This window comes from Oncorhynchus mykiss, chromosome 5 (genome assembly GCF_057628025.1).
Source record: "Oncorhynchus mykiss isolate SJ-2025 chromosome 5, ASM5762802v1, whole genome shotgun sequence".
NCBI lineage: Eukaryota > Metazoa > Chordata > Actinopteri > Salmoniformes > Salmonidae > Oncorhynchus > Oncorhynchus mykiss.
In genome coordinates this window covers 11554555-11578461 of record NC_143026.1, presented here as the reverse complement: position 1 = coordinate 11578461, position 23907 = coordinate 11554555, and the positions used below count along the sequence as shown (strand labels likewise).

At 46.1% G+C, this 23907-nt stretch overlaps 1 protein-coding gene across 14 annotated transcripts in view; it reads right to left on the bottom strand.

Annotated features, from left to right (window-relative positions):
* The window catches only part of LOC110523188 (3',5'-cyclic-AMP phosphodiesterase 4D), a 365644-nt gene that overhangs the window by 138413 nt on the left and 203324 nt on the right, over positions 1 to 23907 (bottom strand). For 2 of the 14 annotated variants that reach the window (XM_090233711.1, XM_090233718.1), the window contains exon 1: positions 3557 to 5716. The exons of 6 other annotated variants lie outside the window; for them this stretch is intronic. Coding sequence is in view for 3 of the 8 variants with exons in the window: in XM_090233718.1 (XP_090089844.1) it covers positions 3557 to 3642 (86 nt within the window). In the remaining 5 variants the exon portion in view is untranslated. Of the gene's footprint in view, positions 1 to 3556; positions 5771 to 23907 lie in introns of those variants that run through there. 6 more of the 14 variants (XM_090233710.1, XM_090233712.1, XM_036976774.2 and 3 more) reach the window with 4 other exon arrangements.

The window sequence follows — 23907 nt, the reverse complement described above, 5'->3', positions numbered from 1 at the left end:
ATAATCATTTTCACAATGTTATCCAACCTCATAGTGTGGAAATATATATAAAACACAGGAAAATCACATTATTGGGCCTTTATCTTTGACCGATTGAAAATAGCTTATTGTTTCAAATGTGTTTACAACAGTCAAAATAAACTCTGACTATCCTGAATCCTGTCCAGAGAAACTCATTTCTGAATGTTCAGTTAAAACACACCACTGACAAAACAACACATGCTGCTCTCAGAACAGTCCAAGACATGTTGACTTCCTGAAGTCATTCACTTAGCCCCTCAAGACGATAAGGCGCAGGATATGTCTGTCTGACGGCCACCTCGGGGGAACATACTATCCTAATCTCTTCTCTCCACGCGGCAAAAACAAAACGGGTCACACACAGGGCCCAGAACACAGCGGAGAAAATAGTGCCAATACGCTACAGTAATCTCATTATCTCATTAGTGCACATTATATCAGCCTGCTTTGCTCACACATGTTCAGCCAGAACACAGATGATTAGCAACGACAACACTATTCATTAGGAGGGTTGGAACGTGTTGCCGGTTGATGTGCGGTTCACATAAGGTGACAGTGTTATTCATTGGCAATGCCAAGTAGGTTTGGAAATCTCACCGGCTATTCTGGATAGTGTAAGATTATTTTTTGGTTCTTTCTGTTTCTTATATACAAGAGTAACTTTAAAAGTCATTCACATTTTAGAGCTTGGTACTGTGGCAAAGCCGTGGTTGAGTTTTCACATGCTGTGAAAAATCATCAATTTGATCGACATATTGTGAATGTTAGATATAAGATATTATAAATTAGGCACTTTATTTCTCTGTCTACAGTAGCACCAAACTCCAGTATCACTCTGCTTCAGAAACCCAAAGGTCACCCACCGTCTTTGAGGTGTTTTCCATATCTATCACAAAGTTATTCACACTCGAAAGAAACCCCTGTGCATCTCTGTTTTGATGAATCTCTTTTTTTTGTGCTATGAAGTTACAGAACAATTGTGAAAATCCTCCTCTCAGGAGACAACAGCAAATGATTTTCCTGACAGATGGAAAAGAAAATAGACAGGCTCACCAAACCTATGATTTTTGAACGGGCCGAGTTCGCTGCTAAATACACGCCTGTGGTCTCTACGCAGATTTTACATTTAAGATTGATTGTATGAAAATAACAACAAGCTCTCACAGTCTCACTGCAGAATTAGACGTTCATCCACATTCTCCAAACGTCAGATTTTTAAGATACGGGTTCAGTTTAGTCACTCGTTCTGAATGGTTAAGGTAAGGGTTAAGGGTTAAGGGTTGGGATAGGGTTAAAACATGACGTTTAGTCACTCATTCTGACTGGTTAAGGTAAGGGTTAAGGTTTTAGATGGGGTTAAAACATGACGTTTAGTTACTCATTCTGAATGGTCAAGGTAAGGGTTGGAATAGGGTTAAACCATTAAGTTTAGTCACTCATTCTGAATGGTTAAGGTAAGGGTTAAGGGTTAAGGTTTTAGATAGGGTTAAAACATGACGTTTAGTCACTCATTCTGAATGGATAAGGTAAAGGTTAAGGGTTGGGATAGGGTTAAAACCCCACGACTGGGATCGAACACGCAACCTTCTGATCCAGAATCATGTGATTACGCTCATCCACCGCCCACGTCTACAACCCAAGCCTGTTTGATGGCAATAGCGCTCACTGTTACCCCTAGTGACCGGTTTTGAAGCTGATTACCGACGTCCTCAGGACATGGCTAAACTTCAATTTTTGACGTCAATCTTGAATGACCTGGCTGGAAAATAAGCAGGGCCAATTGCCTGGAAGGAGGAGGTATTTATTGTCATTGGAGCTGGCAAAAACATGAACTGTCTCTCTCTGTGCCTCTCCCTTCGATGACATGTCTGTTTGCTTAGCTGCATTAGGAGATTAGCTGTACATTCTTTCTTTTACTTTAAAGTGGTACAACACCACATGTTTGTGACGTTGCTGTCATGTGATAATTGCGGGGTGCTTGATGGGGAAGTTGTCAGTGTGTCGGTCTATTCATTTACATTTTAGTCATATTTCAGACATTCTTATCCAGAGCGACTTACAGTATTATCATTACTGTAAACTTGAGCTATAGCTGTATTGTGTGTGTGTGTGTCTCCGTGTGTGTGTGTGTGTGTGTGTGTGTGTGTGTGTGTGTGTGTGTGTGTGTGTGTGTGTGTGTGTGTGTGTGTGTGTGTGTGTTTGGACAGGTACAGTCTCTCTGTGTGTGCACTGATAGATATGTTTTTTGTTCATTATGACACTACAGTACAGTACATCACCGGGGCCAAGCTTCCTGCCATCCAGGACCTCTATAGCAGGTGGTGTCAGAGGAAGGTCCAAAATTTTTTTAAATAACTCCAGTCACCCAAGTCATAGACTGTTCTCTCTGATACCACACAGCAAGCGGTACTGGAGAGCCCAGTCCAGGTCCAAAAGACTCCTTAACAGATTCTACCCCCAAGCCATAAGACTGATGAACAATTACTCAAATGGCCACCTGGACTATTTAAAAAAAATTCAAATGTACGCCTCCCTTAACTCTATTTCTTGAACTGCATTGTTGGTTAAGGGCTTGTAAGTAAGCATTTCACGGTAAGGTTTACACCTGTTGTATTCAGCGCATGTGACAAGTAAAATTTGATTTGACTAAGTGGTCTTGTGAAAACCAAAGGCAACTCTTAGGCTGCCTTTAAACAGGCAGCCCAATTCAGATCTTTTTTCTTTCATTATTGACCAATCACATCAGCTCTGAAAAAGATCCGATGTGAGAAGATCTGATGTGATTGGTCAAAAGACCAATTAGTGGAAAAAATATCAGAATTGCCTGTGTGAACGCAGCCTTAGAGTAAATTCTACATCTTGGCCAATCGCGTCTGTCATGCTATAATGTGATTGGCTAATATCCAATAGGAGACACTTCCACCAGCAGCTCCCATTGGTCAAGTAGGACACCACCTAAATTCAATACACAGGCCTTTAAGTCCCCTTAGATGACATCACTGTCTTGAGTTATCTGCATGTTCCATAGCTACTTATTTCCATGAAAAATACCCTGTGGCCTTTATAGTACTGTATGTCTGTATCCAGTGTTGTGCAGGACATGTAATTGTGGCACGGAAAACACCCTTTTAATTGCCTTAGAAGGGATTAATTAAGTGATATTGAATTAAATACAACAGCACAGTCTCCCTCACATCTCACGTAACAGTGTATGGCCGTGGGCACACAGGTAGTCATGTTTACACTACAAATAATATAACCTCCTAAGGCTGGCTAAGACTGACCTGCAAGCTCCTCATTCACACCTCCACAGACAGACTTACCCAGACAAAGTGCACTTGTCAAGGCATTAAGCGGCCAAACACAGATAGGCAGACACACACAAACACACACACAATAGCTTACTCAGAAGGTCAGACACACAAATACACACGCGCACACAAACCTAAACCAAATGCCAGCTTCTCTGGGTTTTCCAGTTATTCCATGGCGTAATACCCTACAGACGTTCCAGCATGAACTGAGGCCTACTCACCAGATCCAGGAATGCCTCCTGAAGGGGAAGTTGTTCACGTGCATCATTTTCTTCTCCCGTCCCGCCTGAGAGCGACCCGCCTTCATTTAAGCTAGAGGTGTGTGCTCGTTTTGCTACAGTATTTGTCACTCACAGGTTAAAATAAAAGACTAGAATCCCACAAACATGGTCTCTCACCATTTGGTTCTCTCCCCTCTTTTTCATGTTTTTGAAAGTCAAATTCGATGGCTTCTCAATGTGAAGCAGGGTTTCGATTTGGCTGGGGAGGGTGACATTTGTCCAAATGATATTTGGTGAACTGGTTTATGCCGGGGGTTAGAACTACCCCACTGGGCAACAACTGGCTGAATCAACGTTGTTTCCACATTATTTCAACCCCAAAAATATATGTGATGACGTTGAATTAACATGGAAAACTCACTGGATGAGAGTCATCACCGTAAGGGCTTTTCTTCACCTTTAACCTTAATCCATTGTCATGGTGATATTTTTTTGTTGATTTCATGTTGAATTTACAATAATTGACAACTCAGCCAAATGTAAATAAAAACTACACGTTGAACTGACGTCTGTGCCCAGTGGCACAACACCATGGTAAATATTTGTCCAGGGTTCAGTGGTTAAGGCGAATGTGTCAATACTCAGGCATGTAAGGATCTTTCAATACCCTCCTGAAAAACAAACTCCACAGAAAAGTCTACCAGAAACCAGTCAAGTCAGGAAATCCCCTGTCTCTCTCTTTAACTGTTAGAAGGATATTCTGCAATAGAAAAACAAAAGGAGAACATCTGTCTCTCCTTTTCCTGGGAAGACTTCCAACTAGGACATCAAACTCATTCCGGCACATTGCCGTGGTCTTCATCGTGAACGTCTCATCGCTGGATTCCCACCAGAGAATTCTACCTCTCCTCTCTCTCTCAGTCGCTATCTCTTCCTCAATCACTTCATCCCTCTCATCCACCCAAGGAAATTAACACTTTTTGAGGCATTATCTGATTGGAGGAACAACGTTCCTTTTCCTCCAAGTGAAAGGTGAGGATTCCGCTCTAACCCTAAATCCACGGGTCATTTTCCACGTTGGTGCCATGTCAAGAAAACTGCAGGTCAGCTTTTCTCTTCCTGGTTGATCACAACCTCCTGTGATGTCAATGATCCGTGGAGGCCCAGGGATGGTAGCTAACTGCTCATGGTCAGCCAGGGGTCATAGCTAACTGCTCATGTTATTGATCCTCTTAGCGTCAACAGCTTGATTAATGTTCTCTCGCTCCCTGATGGATGGGTGGACCGAACGGGTGGAGAGAAAAACCCGACCAGTCAGACGGATAGAGTTGCTAGGGAGAGCTGCGCTTCTCTCCAAAAATATCTAAACCACATTCTTCCTGCAATGGATATTTTCAATGTGTACAGTAAAGCTGTCAGGCAAGTTAATGTACACCCAATCCCGGTTCAAGCCACAAAGGCAGTATGAACATACAAAAAAACTAGCAAATGGCAAGTGATCAGGAGTGAACTTTCAGTATCTTCGTTTTTGTATTGCAGCCTGGCTGATGGTGGTAGAGGTATATCATGTCTAGGTAAGATACCTCCATGGTGGTGGTGGTAGAGGTATGCCAGGTGTCATCTGAAGAAACTGTGCCTGGTCTGTGATGTCCTGTTGGTTCTCTGGACTGGCTTTCCTTCCCTGGTCATACGGCCAGACCTAGAACCAGCCCGGGGGAGTTGTATGTCTAGCAACACCCAGGAGGAGAGCCCACGCGGGGGGACACCGAGCAAGAGAGACCCACTCTATGCCTGGTAGTATGTGCAGGATAAACACACACACACAGGGACTGATGCACACACTGACTCTCACACAGATGCAGGACACACTCAGACACATATACAGACACAGCACACGTTGTCTCACAACACACACAAACAACACCCCACACAAAACACACGCCTCTCCTGCACAAAACAACTCTCTTTCTCTCTCTCTCTCTGTAAGACTCCACAATCCAGCTGTATGTCAGGTCCTCTTAATCCATAGCAGGATGCCTGTCTGTCTTTGTCTGGGCCCAGAGAATCTCTCTCTCTCTCTCTCTCTCTCCCTCTCTCGATCTCTCGCTGCGCTGCAGAGCCGGCTCCCGTCTGCAGCAGAGTGACTGTGAGTGTGAGACTGAGGGAGTGTGTGTCTGAATGTTGGTGGAATCGTCAGTCAGAGGGGGCCTCTTTAGGGGAGATCCCTACAGGCAGCTTTTCAGGTGTCTGAGAGAGGCTATTTGGAATGACAGCTGATTAGACTGGCTGCTGTTGGTGTGTTTCAACTGACTTGTTTAATCTGTTTAAATATCTATACATGTTAGTTAGTCTTGTATATAATACATGGTTGAATATCACTTATCTGATGAAATTATCAACTAACTGGTATTCAACCAGGTATTAAGTATAAATCTAACTAACAGGTACACTTTTAAAAAAAAGTTTATATCTAGAACCTAAAAGGGTTCTTTGGCTGTCCCAATATGAGAACCCTTTGAAGAACCCTTTTTGGTTGCAGGTAGAACCCTTTTGGTTCCATGTAAAACCTACATGGAACCCAAAAGGGTTCTTCTACCTAGAACAAAAAGGGTTCTACCTGGAACCAAAAAGGGTTCTCCTATAGGGACAGCCAAAGAACCCTTTTGGAACCATTTGTTTCTGAGTGTATACATATTCAACTAAGCTAAAGACAGATAAATAAAGCACAAATAACGGAGATGTTTAAACCTATTTAAAACAACCAAACGTCATAAAAACTAGAGGAATTTAAATTGACATGATTGATATAAAACCGAATAATATAAGACTGTCCGTTTAAAAATGTTGAAATGTTCAAGAGTCCAGCCCTTCTTCCAAAACAAATTAGCATTCTTCCATCGAGTTAACATCTCTTCACATTCCAATCTCTTATCGTCCATTATGCATTTCCATTATTAAATTTGCCTCTCCCTCCATCATCTCCTTTACTGTCAGGAATGCACCTCTAGCTATATCTCTCTATCTCTCTATTTACTATAGTCTGAACTGAACCTCGCTTGGTCCTTTTGCAGCGACACCCCAGGATGACCCTGGTGGTGCCCCAACCATGCTTTGTTCATGCCATTTTAGGACAGGGAGGAAATAGTAAACAGGCAACTTTGCAGTGATGCCTGTCTTAAGGAATTACCCATGATGCAGACATGATGCAGACAAGTTAGAGCATGTTTCAAGGTAAAGCCTGAAATGTATCATGAAAAGTTATCCAGTCTCAATGTGGATGGATAAATATCTGTCTGAATATGATCTATGAAGGCTTCTTTCAGAGCACACGGCCATATAATGTCAGTGAGAGTGGGTTAAGCGATCAAGTAGTGTGTTTTTTTCCATAGAACAACAACAGACTTTCATCATGGCAGTGTGTGATTTATAAATTGTCGCGTGACATAAAAGCCTAGGTCATAAAAAAGGTATCCACCTTCAAAAAAGGCCGTTTCGGTTTATGGGGGAAAATATGAGAGGGGCACAGACACACAAATCCTTTGGCCACAGAGTACAGACAGTTTGGCGTTGGCACAAGATACTGTATGCCCAGGCCCGAATTGCGTCGGGCAAAGCACTGAGATCGAAATTGCAACCACAGCAACAGCTGCGTCTTATGCTGTGTTTTTGAATTGCTACAGTACGTGGTCTTTTTATACGGATTGACTCATTTTATGTCCCACAGAGCACCTTTAACTACAGACCCTGGACCATCAAAAGTACAGCATAGTGTAGACATGATTATTTAGGCGTCTTCAGAGGATTGCAGCACGAGCTACAGGGTTTCAACACATTGATTAGACATGGCAATCCGCTTCCTGTCAAGATTTTACGCGTCATTGCCATTTCACTGGAACAGATATTCACAACGGAACACAGAGATGGTTTCGCCTCAATGCTGGCTTTCTTTTTTCTTTTTTTCTGAGGCTGTGGTGATGTCACATGCTCGTTTAATTTCCCTCCTCCGTCTCCTCTAGGGCTACAGATCGGGAGGGACTTTTCCAGCCCTGACCTAACGTCCATAGCTACTTCAGATGACCGTGTGCCCTAGCTGTGTTAAGACACCAACGCTCAATGTCTGTTAGTGGACTGTCTTTACAGCGATAGAGCAATCATGTTGTTAAACCATGGAGAATATTCTGATAACATTCGGAAGGGTGTGGTTCCTTAGCCATCTGTTCAACAGGCTAGGATAATAAACTTATACATTTGTGTGTAAGCAAATGCTTCTTAATGCTTGGTTGAATTTGTTAATAATGGGAGTGTCAAAGCTGATGATAAAATGAGAGGTTGGACAGCTTTCAGTGTGTGTGTGTGTGTATGTATGTAGGTGTGTGTGTGTGTGTGTGTGTGTGTGTGTGTGTGTGTGTGTGTGTGTGTGTGTGTGTGTGAGTTCATTTAAATAGGTGTATCTGTGTGCGTACGAGTTCAGTTTAAGTGTGCATGCAAGTGAATGTGTCAGTGTGTGTGTGTATGTGTTCTTGTGACATATTCAATCATCAGAACTAGGGCTGGGGATATTCTCTGCCTCCTCCTGTGCTTTATGCATTAGCCTGCATGCCTAACATAACAGCTCCTGTCTGGACAGAGGAGAAGAACACAGAGCATTGAGTAGCCTAGCCAGAGCAGGAACCGGTTTTAACCAAACCTACCCCATCAGTCCCCAGGCAACACCAAACATACACACACACACCATCCGACTCTCACCCTGTTCCCACACTCTCCGGTGAGGCCACATGTATTTAGTTTGATTCCAGAATGTTCGCAATGCTTCCCTGAATCTCAGTCAGCATCCCAAATGTTACCAAGAGGTCCCTGTCCCGCCTGGTGTAACAGTGCTCTACTTTTGACCAGTCCCTTTTGCATGCAACCAGAGTCCCTGGAGACAAGGCTGGCAGCTATATCTCTACAGGGAGAGGTGGTCTTGCCAACACAGTAGCAGCAGTTGGCTTTGGTGTAACAAAGTAGGTCCTGTCCCTGTCCCGCCTGGTGTAACAGAGTAGGTCCCGTCCCTGTCCCGCCTGGTGTAACAGAGTAGGTCCCGTCCCTGTCCCGCCTGGTGTAACAGAGTAGGTCCCGTCCCTGTCCCGCCTGGTGTAACAGAGTAGGTCCCGTCCCTGTCCCACCTAGTGTAACAAAGTAGGTCCTGTCCCTGTCCCGCCTAGTGTAACAGAGTAGGTCCAGTCCCTGTCCCGCCTGGTGTAACAGAGTAGGTCCCGTCCCTGTCCCACCTGGTGTAACAGAGTAGGTCCTGTCCCTGTCCCGCCTGGTGTAACAGAGTAGGTCCCGTCCCTGTCCCGCCTGGTGTAACAGAGTAGGTCCCGTCCCTGTCCCGCCTGGTGTAACAGAGTAGGTCCCGTCCCTGTCCCACCTAGTGTAACAAAGTAGGTCCTGTCCCTGTCCCGCCTAGTGTAACAGAGTAGGTCCAGTCCCTGTCCCGCATGGTGTAACAGAGAAGGTCCTGTCCGTGTCCCACCTGGTGTAACAGAGTAGGTCCCTTCCCTGTCCCACCTGGTGTAACAGAGTAGGTTCTGTCCCTGTCCCGCATGATGTAACAGAGAAGGTCCGTGTCCCACCTGGTGTAACGAAGTAGGTCCCTTCCCTGTCCCGCTTGGTGTAACAGAGTAGGTCCCTTCCCTGTCCCGCTTGGTGTAACAGAGTAGGTCCCTTCCCTGTTCCGCTTGGAGTAACAGAGTACGTTCTGGTCCTGTCCCGCCTGGTGTAACAGAATAGGTCCAGATCCTGTCCCGTCTGGTGTAACAGAGTAGGTCCCGTCCCTGTTCCGCCTGGTGTAACAGAGTAGGTCCTGTCACTGTCCCACCTGGTGCAACAGAGTAGGTCCCATCCCTGTTCCGCCTGATGTAACAAAGTAGGTCCTGTCCCTGTCCCGCCTAGTGTAACAGAGTAGGTCCAGTCCCTGTCCCGCATGGTGTAACAGAGAAGGTCCTGTCCGTGTCCCGCCTGGTGTACCAGAGTAGGTCCTTTCCCTGTCCCGCCTGGTGTTACAGAGTAGGTCCTGTCCCTGTCCCGCCTGGTGTAACAGAGTAGGTCCTGTCCCTGTCCCGCCTGGGGTAACGGAGTAGGTCCTCTCCCTTTCCCGCCTTGTATAACAGAGTAGGTCCCGTCCCTGTCCTGCCTGGTATAACAGAGTAGGTCCTGTCCCTGTCCCGCCTGGTGTAACAGAGTAGGTCCTGTCCCTGTCCCGCCTGGTGTAACAGAGTAGGTCCTCTCCCTTTCCTGCCTGGTATAACAGAGTAGGTCCCGTCCCTGTCCTGCCTGGTGCAACAGAGGAGGTCCCATCCCTGTCCCGCCTGGTGTAACAGAGTAGGTCCTCTCCCTTTCCTGCCTGGTATAACAGAGTAGGTCCCGTCTCTGTCCTGCCTGGTGCAACGGAGTAGGTCCCATCCCTGTCCCGCCTGGTGTAACAGAGTAGGTCCTGACCCTGTCCCGCCTGGTGTAACATAATAGGTCCTGTTCGTGTCCCGCTTGGTGTAACAGAGTAGGTCCCTTCCCTGTCCCGCCTGGTGTAACAGAGTAGGTCCCTTCCCTGTCCCGCCTAGTGCAACAGAGTAGGCCCCTGTCCCGCCTGGTGTAATGGAGTAGGTCCTCTCCCTTTCCTGCCTGGTATAACAGAGTAGGTCCCGTCCCTGTCCTGCCTGGTGCAACGGAGTAGGTCCCATCCCTGTCCCGCCTGGTGTAACAGAGTAGGTCCCTTCCCTGTCCCGCCTGGTGTAACAGAGTAGGTCCCTTCCCTGTTCCGCCTAGTGTAACAGAGTAGGTCCCTGTCCCGCCTGGTGAAACAGAGTAGGTCCTCTCCCTTTCCCGCCTGGTATAACAGAGTAGGTCCTCTCCCTTTCCCGCCTGGTATAACAGAGTAGGTCCTCTCCCTTTCCTGCCTGGTGTAACAGAGTAGGTCCCTTCCCTGTCCCGCCTGGTGTAACAGAGTAGGTCAAACCTGTTGTAATAGAGTATGTCCCACTTGATGTAACAGAGTAGGTCCCACCTGATGTAACAGAGTAGGTCCCACCTGATGTAACAGAGTAGATCCCACATGGTGTAACAGAGTAGATCCCGCCTGGTGTAACAGAGTAGGTCCCGCCTGGTGTAACAGAGTAGACCACGCCTGGTGTAACAGAGTAGACCCCACCTGGTGTAACAGAGTAGATCCCACCTGGTGTAACAGAGTAGATCCCACCTGGTGTAACAGAGTAGATCCCACCTGGTGTAACAGAGTAGACCCCACCTGGTGTAACAGAGTAGACCCCACCTGGTGTAACAGAGTAGATCCCACCTGGTGTAACAGAGTAGATCCCGCCTGGTGTAACAGAGTAGGTCCCGCCTGGTGTAACAGAGTAGGTATTGCACACACAAAAACAGACATGCTGGAGTCCCGAAGATTCACTGCAAGGTGTAGACTACAACTATTTACCATAATGAATAGCATAGACTAACACTGACAATTCCCCCAACAAGCACCCTGTCTCAAGTGAAAAACCTCCATGAAATATGACAGATACCTCACAAAGACGTAGTCTTGTACCGTTCTGCTGAGAAGAGAAGAATGTCAACTTAACACCTTTTTAACACGCTACTCTACTGCAACAGTAGTTTGTGGCTATGTCATATGTCAGGGTCATACTTTAACCTGTCAGGTTTCTTAGAATCTAAGCTAAGGGGCAGCAGGTAGCCTACTGGTTAGAGCATTGGGCCAGTAACTGAAAGGTTGCTGGATCAAATCCCCAAGGTAAAATTCTTTAAAGGAGGTAGAACAATGAATTGTCCAGTTACAGAATGAAGAGTTAACTACTGAAATGTGCAATTGTTTTTCCTTGTTCTGCTAAACTTGATTGATTGATATACATCCTTATCAAAGTGAAATGTCTTATGGTTACATTTTATTCAGCAATTACATCATGATGTACAATTGAGACTTCTGTGTTTCCTCAGACCGTTACACAGTGTGTGTGTGTGTGTGTGTGTGTGTGTGTGTGCGTGTGTGCGTGCGTGCGTGCATGTACGCAAGAGTGTATGCAGACATCTGTACGTGCGTCGCTCCTTGGCCATTGACTCCTTGGCCATTGACTCCTTGGCCATTGCTCATTTTGGGTACCATCCAGCCTAGTTAAAGACATTGAACATAGACACGCCTTCTTAGGTTGCTGGATCGAATCCCCGAGCTGACAAGGTAAACATCTGTCGTTCTGCCCCTGAGCAAGGCAGTTAACCACCCACTGTCCCTGGGCGCCGAAGACGTGGATGAAGATTAAGGCAGCCGTACCACACCACTCTGATTCAGGTTGGGTTAAATGTGGAAGACAGATTTCAGTTGAATTCATTCAGCTGGACAACTGACGAGGTATCCCCCTTTTCCCTTCCCCCCTTAGATGCAGTGGACCACGGTTTATCCCAATTCCCCCTTCAGTCTCCACTTCACTCCCTCATCTTCCATCTATCTTCCCCTGCTCTGAGGTCTCCCAGACATGGTTGTGTGTATAAATAGCCCTGTTCTGTGCTTATGTAATGGTGCCGGGTCCTGTGGAAAGGCCAAGGGTGTCTGCAGAGGGAGCTTGTCAGATACACTTGGGGGACTGCAGGGTGAAATGGGAAGATTAAATGTCACGTGAGGCTGACTGTGGCATGAGGGGCCGCAGTACACACAATGCAAAAAATGATATGACTGTATCAGGATGCTTTATAATGTGGTCATATTCATGCAGAATATGTAATAGTCTACAGTGCCTTCGGAAAGAATTCAGACCCCTTGACTATTTCCACATTTTGTTTGGTTACAGCCTTATTCTAAAATTGATTATGTTTTTTTCCCTCATCAAACTACACACAGTACCCCCTAATGACAAAGCAAAAACAGTTTTTTAGATTCTTTGTTAATTAAAAAAAAATGTATATAATGAAATATCACGTTTACATAAGTATTCAGACCTTTTACTCAGTACTTTGGCAGCAATTACAGCCTCAAGACTTCTTGGGTATTTTTACATTTTTTATTTAACCTTTATTTAACAAGGCAAGTCAGTTAAGAACAAATTCTTATTTACAATGACAGCCTACTGGGCCAATTGTGTGCCGCCCTATGGGACACCCAATCAGAGCCGGTTGTGATACAGCCTGGTTTTGAACCAGGGTGTCTGTAGTGAAGCCTCTAGCACTGAGATGCAGTGCCTTAGACCACTGCGACACTCAGGAGCACATGACACTACAAGTTTGGCACACCTGTATTTGGATAGTTTATCCTATTCTTCTCTGCAGATGGTGTCAGGAAAACAACCTCTCACTCAACGTCAACTAAACAAAGGAGATGATCGTGGACTTCAGGAAACAGCAGAGGGAGCACCCCCCTATCCACATCGAAGGGACAGTAGTGGAGAAAGTGGAAAGTTTTTTCAGCGTACACATCACAGACCAACTGAAATGGTCCACCCACACAGACAGTGTTGTGAAGAAGGCACCAGGAGGCTGAAGAAATTTGGCTTGTTACACAAAACCCTGACAAACCTTTATAGATGTACAATTGAGAGCATCTTGCCGGGCTGTATCACAGCCTGGTACGGCATCTGTACCACCCTCAACCTCAAGGCTCTCCAGCGGGTGGTGCAGTCTGCACAACACATCACTAGGGGCAAACTACCTGCCCTCCATGACACCTACAGCACCCGATGTCACAAAAGGCCAAAAAGATCATCAAGGACAACAACCAACTGAGCCTGTTCACACCGCTACTCTCCAGAAGGCTTTGTCAGTACAGGTGCATCAAAGCTGGGACCAAGAGACTGAAAAACAGCTTCCATCTCATGGCCATCAGACTTCTAAACAGCAATCACTAACTCAGAGAGGCTGCTGCCTACATTGAGACCCAATCACTGGCCACTTTTTAATAAACGGATCACAAGTCACTTTAATTAAACAATGCCACTTTAAATATTGCAACTTTGATAATGTTTACTGTATATATCTTACATTACTCATATCACATTGTTACGTTCCCCAGTTTCTGTGTTGTGGGTTTGTATGTGTTTGTGTGTATTTCAGGAAATGGCTTCCTGGATTCCCTCAAGCAGCTGATTGGTCGGCCCCATTGCAGATTGGAGCTGACCCCGCCCTCTCGTCAGGGGATACAGCTGTCTGCAATTACAGACTCCTTTTCCAGCTGTATAAAAGCCAGTGTTCCTTTGCTCAGAGAGAGAGTTGATGGTTATGTCCTGTGTTAGTTGGTGCTCAGAGAGAGTGTCTTTGATGGCCTGTGTTGGTTGTTGCTCAGAGAGAGTGTTGATGGTTATGTCCTGTGTTGGTTGTTGCTCAGAGAGAGCTTCTTTGATGGCCTGTGTTGGTTGTTGCTCAGAGAGAGTGTCTTTGATGGCCTGTGTTGGTTGTTGCTCAGAGAGAGCTTCTTTGATGGCCTGTGTTGGTTATTGCTCAGACAGGATTTTATAAAGTATTTTGTAACTGGTTCTGCTGAGGTATGTTTTTGTCACAAGGACTGTTTTTGATTATTTAAATGGATTACTTCCGTTAGTAATTATTCTGTTTTTGTTCCTGGGGGGGGGGGGGGGCACTTTGGGAGTGCTTCGGTAAGAGGCCTGCGGGCATACATCTACCCGTAGTATGTACTCTGTCTATGCCCACTACGTAAGACCTGGGCGGACCACCCCCTGTATTTTGGTTAGTGCGCCAGGTGGTGTTAAGAATAGATAAGTAGTGAGTAGCTATGGTAGGAGAGGGGGCTCTTTAACTTGAATGTTCTTTGCTTTGGTTCCATCCAGCACCTTTTCCCCAAATTACCATGTGAAGGAATAAATGCCATGTTAATGTAAAATTCTATCTCAGTCATCCTTACCCGCACCTACAGTCACATACCTCTTTCACTCCACGGGGAGTTGAGTGTAGCAGGGTGTTGCGTTCTCTCCTCCAAGAGGCATGAGTAACATAATGGGGACTCATCCGGGATCCATTAAACCCACCGGACCCCGCTGCTCTGAGCTCTCTGATTGGTGATTGAGGTGTGGTGGTAGGTTGTGAGTTTGGATGACTGGTTTAGTTTGTGTGTGTTAAGTAGGCTGCTGTGTCCAAAATGGCTGCCTCAGCAGTCTCCCAGTTTATTGGTGCGCCCTCTGTTGTTCGGTTGGTGGTTTTGCGCTGTAGCAGACCATTATGGACTCTTCGTCCCTGAGAAAGCCCTAAAGGCTGAGCTTTTGGTGCTAGTCAGGGAGGGTACATACTGTACTTCATACCATCTATTGCACCTTGCCTATGCTGCTCATCCATATACTTATATGTACATATTCTCAATCATGCCTTTAGATTTGTGTGTATTAGGTAGTTGTTGCGGAATTGTTAGATTACTTGTTAGATATTACTGCACTGTAGGAACTAGGAGCACAAGCATTTCGCTACACTCGCATTAACATCTGCTAACCATGTGTGTGTGACCAATCAAATTTGATCCTTATTTATATACGAATACATTTGCAAAAGTTTCTAAACAATTTTTGCTTTTTCATTATCTGGTATTGTGTGCAGATTGTGGGGGATTGTTTTTATTTAATCCATTTTAGAATAAGGCTGTAACATATCAAAATGTGGAAAAAGTCAAGGGGTCTGAATACTTTCTGAAGGCACTGTAGATAACTTAAAACAGAGCTGACTATTACATACTCTGCATGACATATTAACAGCTGTTCTAGAAACAGTATACATTTCTATCTGAATGTTGGGTGATGTTGCATGGTCCTGAATAAACTGATAAATGGTTCTATGCCCAATAACCTGGCACACGTCTTCATATAAACTTGAGGGCCACCATTGGCCAACATACAGTCGCGGTAAGGTGTTACTTGACAGTCGTCTTGAGGTCTACCACTGCGCACCACTGACAATCATCCAAAATATAGGTACATGTAAAAGCTGTGCATACAGTGCTTCACCACATGCTCATGGCCAGTGGAATCATGAATAATAGAGTTGTCTACCACACATTAGCAGCGCCACATCAATCCCTCTGAGGGCCCGGAACACAGGCCCTTAATCAATAGTTAACGCTAAGGAGAAGTAGTGACTTGCTAGCAACCCACACTGCATGCATTATGAATGGGCGAGGACAAGGTCCAGACCCTAGTGACATTTGACTTGCCTCTGTGGCTATGGGTGACAGTGGCTATGGCTACCGGTGACTGCGGCTATGACTACTGGTGGCTATGACTACCGGTGGCTATGGGTGACTGTGGCTATGACTACTCTGACTCTGATTGTGTGAACAGGTGTCTTTTATACAGGTAACAAGTTCAAACAGGTGCAGTTAATACAGGTAATGAGTGGAGAACAGGAGGGCTTCTTAAAGAAAAACTAACAGGTCTGTGAGAGCCGGAATTCTTACTGGTTGGTAGGTGATCAAATACTTATGTCATGCAATAAAATGCAAATGAATTACTTAAAAATCATACAATGTGATTTTCTGCATTTTTGTTTTAGATTCCGTCTCTCACAGATGAAGTGTACCTATGATAAAAATTACAGACCTCTACATGCTTTGTAAGTAGGAAAACCTGCAAAATCGGCAGTGTATCAAATACTTGTTCTCCCCACTGTACTTGACTCTTATCCTTGTTCATTTCCTATCATATCATGTCATACTAGTTAGGTGCTACTGACAAATACAACATGCTAACTGGAGACCTTTTGAAGACCATCTCTACCATTCTCCCCCTAAAATCATCTGATTATCTTCACTCAATCATCTCAGTCCCCCTTCCCCTCGGGGAACCATAACACATCAGGAAAACGTCATGGATGACAGTTTCAGTGGACTTTTGATGTCATCAGCACCCGTCTTGCGTGCAAGCCCTGCAGGGGTGATATTGACTCACCAGTCGTTAATCTACATGTGAGTGACCTATATTAGGGTCACTTCACTTTGGGTCTCTACTGACACTCCAAGGGGACCTGGCCTACATTGCCCATTTGATTTCTTAACCCTTATTTTTACCATTTTTTTTTTTTTTACAGCAACTACCCGGGGAAGAGAGGGGATTAATGAGCCTGTTGGAAGCTGGGGATGAAGCTGGGGATGATGGTGGCCATGATGATTGGGAATTTAGCCAGGACACCAGGGTTAACACAACTACTCTTAGAATAAGTGCCATGGGCGCTATAGTGACCTCGGAGAGTATGGACACCCGTTTTCACATCCCATCCTAAAGACGGCACCCTACATAGGGCAATATCCCTTTCCCTGCCCTGGGGCATTGAGATCTCCTAAGACCAGAGAGAAGAGTGCTCCCTACTGGCCCTCCAACACAAATTCCAGCAGCATCTGGTCTCCCATTCAAGGACCGACCAACACAACACAGCTTCAGAGGCAAGCCAGCAGTGGGATGCAAGGTGGTTGGCTGCTGGCTATTTTAGGACACCCTCAGCCTCACAGCCCAATCGTTTCCTGTGTGGGCAATTGCATCAGAATTATCCAGTCAATTGTTATGGTAGAAGGATTGGTTAGAGGCTGGAGCGTCTGTAGTAGACAAGACAGATTAAAAGATACATCATCGTGGCCAAGGGAGGTCTAGTGGTCTTAGTCGCTGCTTCTGGAACACATTCATCCTGCCCACTGCTATTTTAGCAACTCTACCTTTTTCCCCCTCTATCTATCCTACCCAATATACAGCACATATTACAAACTGGGTGGTTCCAGCCCTGAATGCTGATTGGCTGAAAGCTGTGGTAAATCAGACTGTATACCATGGGTATGACAAAACATACATTTTTACTGCTCTAATTACATTGGTAACCAGTTTATAATAGCAATAAGGCACCCCAGGGGTTTGTGATATATGGCCAATATACGACGGCTAAGGACTGTGTCCTAAGAAAAGCCCTTAGCTGTGGTATATTAGCCATATACCACACCCCCTCGAGCATTATTGCTTAATTAGAGGACTGGGACTGGAGTAAAAAAATTAAACATCAACAAAAAACAGATCCACTTTCAGTTTAGTTGCAGTGTCTACTCAATGCGCTATCCATTCAATTTGGACTGACAAGCTTTGAGGGCAATAACATAATAACTAGCCAAAAACAAACAATCTGTGAGAACAGTAAGAATGTCTTGCTCTGAGAGCTACATTATAACAACAACATGGTTTGTTAGCGTCAAGAGAGACTGGTTTAGAACCCAGCAGACAGAACCGTTTCAGCCTTAGACGGCTATCAAATTTCCCCAATGGCACACAATGGCAGACATATTTATTATGCTAGAAAACTTCCCCCAAAATCCGACTCCCAGAATCCTCATGGGAGGAGCCAGAGCCGTGCCAAGTATCCAATCAACAAAGCCGTCTGGATTCCACACTACATGGCGTCAGTGGGAAAGAGACAGATGACCAAAGTGACACTGGGAGCTGAGGCCCAAATCTCTTCAACAGCTTCCTTTCCTCATCACTTCTTCATCTATTCCCACTCATCTGCAGTAGATAAATATGTTAAAGTAATACAGTAGAGACCCATCCATTCATCTCATCTATCGGTGGGTATGGGGATACAGGACGAGGTAAAAGGAGATAAGGCCATGTTAGAGAATTGGACCACAACACAAGTGAGTCGTCCATTTCAAGCCAGTACTTATTGACTGCCAAAACTATACACGGTGATCTTTTGAGAGGAATCAGTTGCCGTAATCATATAGGTAAAGAGTGGAACAATATCAGTATGTTGATAACAGTTTTTAATCTCAAGAGGAGCTGATATGAACTATCACAATCGAACTGGAAAAAAAATATAGGTACAACGCTTAGAATGACTACAACGTTGGTAGCTTCCATTATGACATCGCAAGAAGCTATAATATCTCATTTCAGAACTTTTCCCATAAGCAATCAGGCCCGAAATTGTAATGATCTCCAATGACGGAAATGTTCCAATGAGCAGTTTTGGTACAGTAGACTGCAAATCAATAGCTCCCGTGGGTACATTTCATGATCAGATGATGATGTTGCTCTAATGATGTTCAAACTCAATAGCCTTAAGTAAGTTATTTGTTCCATATATTTGATTTTGTTCCCCTGTAAGACCCTGGGACGAACTGGAAGAGGTTAGGGTTTGGCTAAACATTACACCTCCAACGCCAAACTAAAGTACAAAAAACCTTAAGAAAACATACGCACACACATACACACACATACACACACATACACACACATACACACACACTTTAACAATAAAAACAGAACTAAAACATGTAAAGCTGTTTCTTTCCACTTTACAGCACTATACTCTTTAATGCTCAGACTAAAATAAATCAGGTTCACTGTTTTACAATGCATTTAAAATAATTCAGCCTTCACTGTATTACAAAGCTACTAAAATAACCTTCACTGCTTTACAATGCTACTAACATAAATCAACCTTCACTGTTTTACAACACTAACAAAATGAATCAACCTTCACTGTTTTACAACACTAACAAAATGAATCAACCTTCACTGTTTTACAACACTAACAAAATGAATCAACCTTCACTGTTTTACAACACTAACAAAATGAATCAACCTTCACTGTTTTACAACACTAACAAAATGAATCAACCTTCACTGTTTTACAACACTAACAAAATGAATCAACCTTCACTGTTTTACAACACTAACAAAATGAATCAACCTTCACTGTTTTACAATATAACCTTTTCCAGCATGTGCTTCCTTAGAGCAATGTTTCCTAAGCATGGTCCTTCAGTACCCCAACCCTGGTCCTTCAGTACCCCAACAGTACCCCAACAGTACCCCAACCCTGCTCCTCCAGTACCCCCAACAGTATACCAACCCTGGTCCTTCAGTACCCCAACAGTACCCCAACCCTGCTCCTCCAGTACCCCCAACAGTATACCAACCCTGGTCCTTCAGTACCCCAACAGTACCCCAACAGTACCCCAACAGTACCCCAACAGTACCCCAACCCTGCTCCTCCAGTACCCCCAACAGTATACCAACCCTGGTCCTCCAGTACCCCCAACAGTACTGGAGGACCAGGGTTGGTGTACTGTTGGGGGTACTGGAGGACCAGGGTTGGTGTACTGTTGGGGGTACTGGAGGACCAGGGTTGGTGTACTGTTGGTAGTGCTGGAGGACCAGGGTTGGTGTACTGTTGGTAGTGCTGGAGGACCAGGGTTGGTGTACTGTTGGGGGTACTGGAGGAACAGGGTTGGTGTACTGTTTGGGGGTACTGGAGGACCAGGGTTGGTGTACTGTTTGGGGGGTACTGGAGGACCAGGGTTGGTGTACTGTTGGGGGTACTGGAGGACCAGGGTTGGTGTACTGTTGGTAGTGCTGGAGGACCAGGGTTGGTGTACTGTTGGTAGTGCTGGAGGACCAGGGTTGGTGTACTGTTGGTAGTGCTGGAGGACCAGGGTTGGTGTACTGTTGGGGGTACTGGAGGACCAGGGTTGGTGTACTGTTTGGGGGTACTGGAGGACCAGGGTTGGTGTACTGTTTGGGGTACTGGAGGACCAGGGTTGGTGTACTGTTGGGGGTACTGGAGGACCAGGGTTGGTGTACTGTTGGTAGTGCTGGAGGACCAGGGTTGGTGTACTGTTGGTAGTGCTGGAGGACCAGGGTTGGTGTACTGTTGGGGGTACTGGAGGACCAGGGTTGGTGTACTGTTTGGGGGTACTGGAGGACCAGGGTTGGTGTACTGTTTGGGGGTACTGGAGGACCAGGGTTGGTGTACTGTTGGGGGTACTGGAGGACCAGGGTTGGTGTACTGTTTGGGGGTACTGGAGGACCAGGGTTGGTGTACTGTTGGGGGTACTGGAGGACCAGGGTTGGTGTACTGTTGGGGGTACTGGAGGACCAGGGTTGGTGTACTGTTGGGGGTACTGGAGGACCAGGGTTGGTGTACTGTTGGTAGTGCTGGAGGACCAGGGTTGGTGTACTGTTGGTAGTGCTGGAGGACCAGGGTTGGTGTACTGTTGGGGGTACTGGAGGACCAGGGTTGGTGTACTGTTTGGGGGTACTGGAGGACCAGGGTTGGTGTACTGTTTGGGGGTACTGGAGGACCAGGGTTGGTGTACTGTTGGGGGTACTGGAGGACCAGGGTTGGTGTACTGTTTGGGGGTACTGGAGGACCAGGGTTGGTGTACTGTTGGGGGTACTGGAGGACCAGGGTTGGTGTACTGTTGGGGGTACTGGAGGACCAGGGTTGGTGTACTGTTGGGGGTACTGGAGGACCAGGGTTGGTGTACTGTTGGTAGTGCTGGAGGACCAGGGTTGGTGTACTGTTGGTAGTGCTGGAGGACCAGGGTTGGTGTACTGTTGGGGGTACTGGAGGACCAGGGTTGGTGTACTGTTTGGGGGTACTGGAGGACCAGGGTTGGTGTACTGTTTGGGGGTACTGGAGGACCAGGGTTGGTGTATTGTTGGGGGTACTGGAGGACCAGGGTTGGTGTACTGTTGGGGGTACTGGAGGACCAGGGTTGGTGTACTGTTGGGGGTACTGGAGGACCAGGGTTGGTGTACTGTTGGGGGTACTGGAGGACCAGGGTTGGTGTACTGTTGGGGGTACTGGAGGACCAGGGTTGGTGTACTGTTGGGGGTACTGGAGGACCAGGGTTGGTGTACTGTTGGGGGTACTGGAGGACCAGGGTTGGTGTACTGTTGGGGGTACTGGAGGACCAGGGTTGGTGTACTGTTGGGGGTACTGGAGGCCCAGGGTTGGTGTACTGTTTGGGGTACTGGAGGACCAGGGTTGGGGTACTGTTGGTAGTGCTGGAGGACCAGGGTTGGTGTACTGTTGGGGGTACTGGAGGACCAGGGTTGGTGTACTGTTGGGGGTACTGGAGGACCAGGGTTGGTATACTGTTGGGGGTACTGGAGGACCAGGGTTGGTGTACTGTTGGGGGTACTGGAGGACCAGGGTTACTGTTCCGTTCGGGGCTACTGGAGGTCCAGGGTTGGTGTACTGTTGGTAGTACTGGAGGACCAGGGTTGGTATACTGTTGGGGGTACTGGAGGACCAGGGTTGGGAAACACTGACTTAGAGTTTAGAGCAGGAGTTGTTTTTCTTAAGGCCAAAAGAGGTGACAGCACATCTGGCAGTATTGATATGGATTGGAGAGTGACGTTACATAGAGCTAGGCCCCTGTGGTATATGGTGCAGTAGTGCATGCCGACTCCCTCTACCTACCATCTCTGGTGTGGGAGTTTAGCGTTGCATCATTTATACACAGAGAAGATAATTAAGTTGACACACACACACATATGTACGGGCAGACACACGCGCAAATGCACTGACAATAATACACAAATACACACGAGCACACAAACACACGCACACACACAAACACAGACACACACACAGGAAGTCCCTGCTCAGCCCACATGAATCATTCAGCTCTGCTCTCTGTCCCACTGTCCAGTCACTGAAAACACACTGGACCATTCCAGTGTTATTTAGTGTCTCTTATAGCGCTGGTTTAGAAAATGAGACATCTACTCTCCCACTGAGGGGCTTTATCAGGGCCATTCACTTCATGTCCCTCTGGTTAGAGCCATCTCTCACTGAGGGACTTTATCAGGGCCATTCACTTCATGTCCCTCTGGTTGGAGCCATCTCTCACTGAGGGGCTTTATCAGGGCCATTCACTTCATGTCCCTATGGTTAGAGCCATCTCTCACTGAGGGACTTTATCAGGGCCATTCACTTAATGTCCCTCTGGTTAGAGCGCCATAAGAGAGACACCTGGAAAGAAGACAGTGACAGAAATGGGGTGGCAGGTAGCCTAGTGGTTAGAGCATTGGACTAGTAACCGGAAGGTTGCTAGATTGAATCCCTGAGCTGACAAGGTAAAAATCTGTCGATCTGCCCCTGAACAAGGCAATTAACCCACTGTTCCTAGGCCGTCATTGCAAATAAGAATTTGTTCTTAACTGACTTGCCTAGTTAAAAAATAAATATATATATACAGTGGGGCAAAAAAGTATTTAGTCAGCCACCAATTGTGCAAGTTCTCCCACTTAAAAAGATGAGAGAGGCCTGTAATTTTCATCATAGGTACACTTCAACTATGACAGACAAAATGAGAAAAAAATCCTGAAAATCACATTGTAGGATTTTTAATGAATTTATTTGCAAATGATGGTGGAAAATAAGTATTGGGAGAACTTGCACAATTGGTGGCTGACTAAATACGTTTTTGCCCCACTGTATATAGAAACAGGAGAACTAACCCTGAACGTTCACCCTAGGAACTAACCCTTTCCCCAGAGGAACTAACACTAACCCCTCACCCTAGGAACTAACCCTAGCCCCTAACCCTTTGCCCTAGGAACTAACTCTAACCCTATCCCCTAGGAACTAATCCTTCGCCCTAGGAACTAACCCTTCACCCTAGGAGCTAACCCTTCGCCCTAGGAACGAACACTAACCCTCGCCCTAGGAACTAACCCTAACCCTTCACCCTAGGAACTAACCTTTCGCCCTAGGAAGGAATACTAATCCTCGCCCTAGGAACTAACCCTAGCCCCTAACCCTTTGCCCTAGGGACTAACTCTAACCCTATCATCTAGGAACTAACTCTAACCCTATCCCCTAGGAACTAACCCTTCGCCCTAGGAACTAACCCTTCGCCCTAGGAATGAACCCTAACCCTTCGCCCTAGGAACTAACCCTAACCCTTCGCCCTAGGAACTAACCCTAACCCCTCGCCCTAGGAACTAACCCTAACCCCTAGGAACTAACCTTAACCCTTCCTCCTAGGAACTAACACTAACTCTTTGCCCTAGGATCTAACCTTAACCCTTCCCCCTAGGAACTAACCCTTGCCCTAGGAACTAACCTTAACCCTTCCCGCAAGGAACCAACCCTTCCCTGTAGGAACTAACCCTAGGAACTAACCCTTCGCTGTAGGAACTAACCCTAGGAACTAACCTTTTGCTGTAGGAACTAACACAAGGAACTAACCCTTCGCTGTAGGAACTAACCCTTCGCTGTAGGAACTAACCCTAGGAACTAACCCTTTGCTGTAGGAACTAACCCTAGGAACTAACCCTTCGCTGTAGGAACTAACCCTTCGCTGTAGGAACTAACCCTAGGAACTAACCCTTTGCTGTAGGAACTAACCCTAGGAACTAACCCTTCGCTGTAGGAACTAACCCTAGGAACTAACCCTTCGCTGTAGGAACTAACCCTAGGAACTAACCCTTCGCTGTAGGAACTAACCCTTCACTGTAGGAACTAACCCTAGGAACTAACCCTTTGCTGTAGGAACTAACCCTTCGCTGTAGGAACTAACCCTAGGAACTAACCCTTTGCTGTAG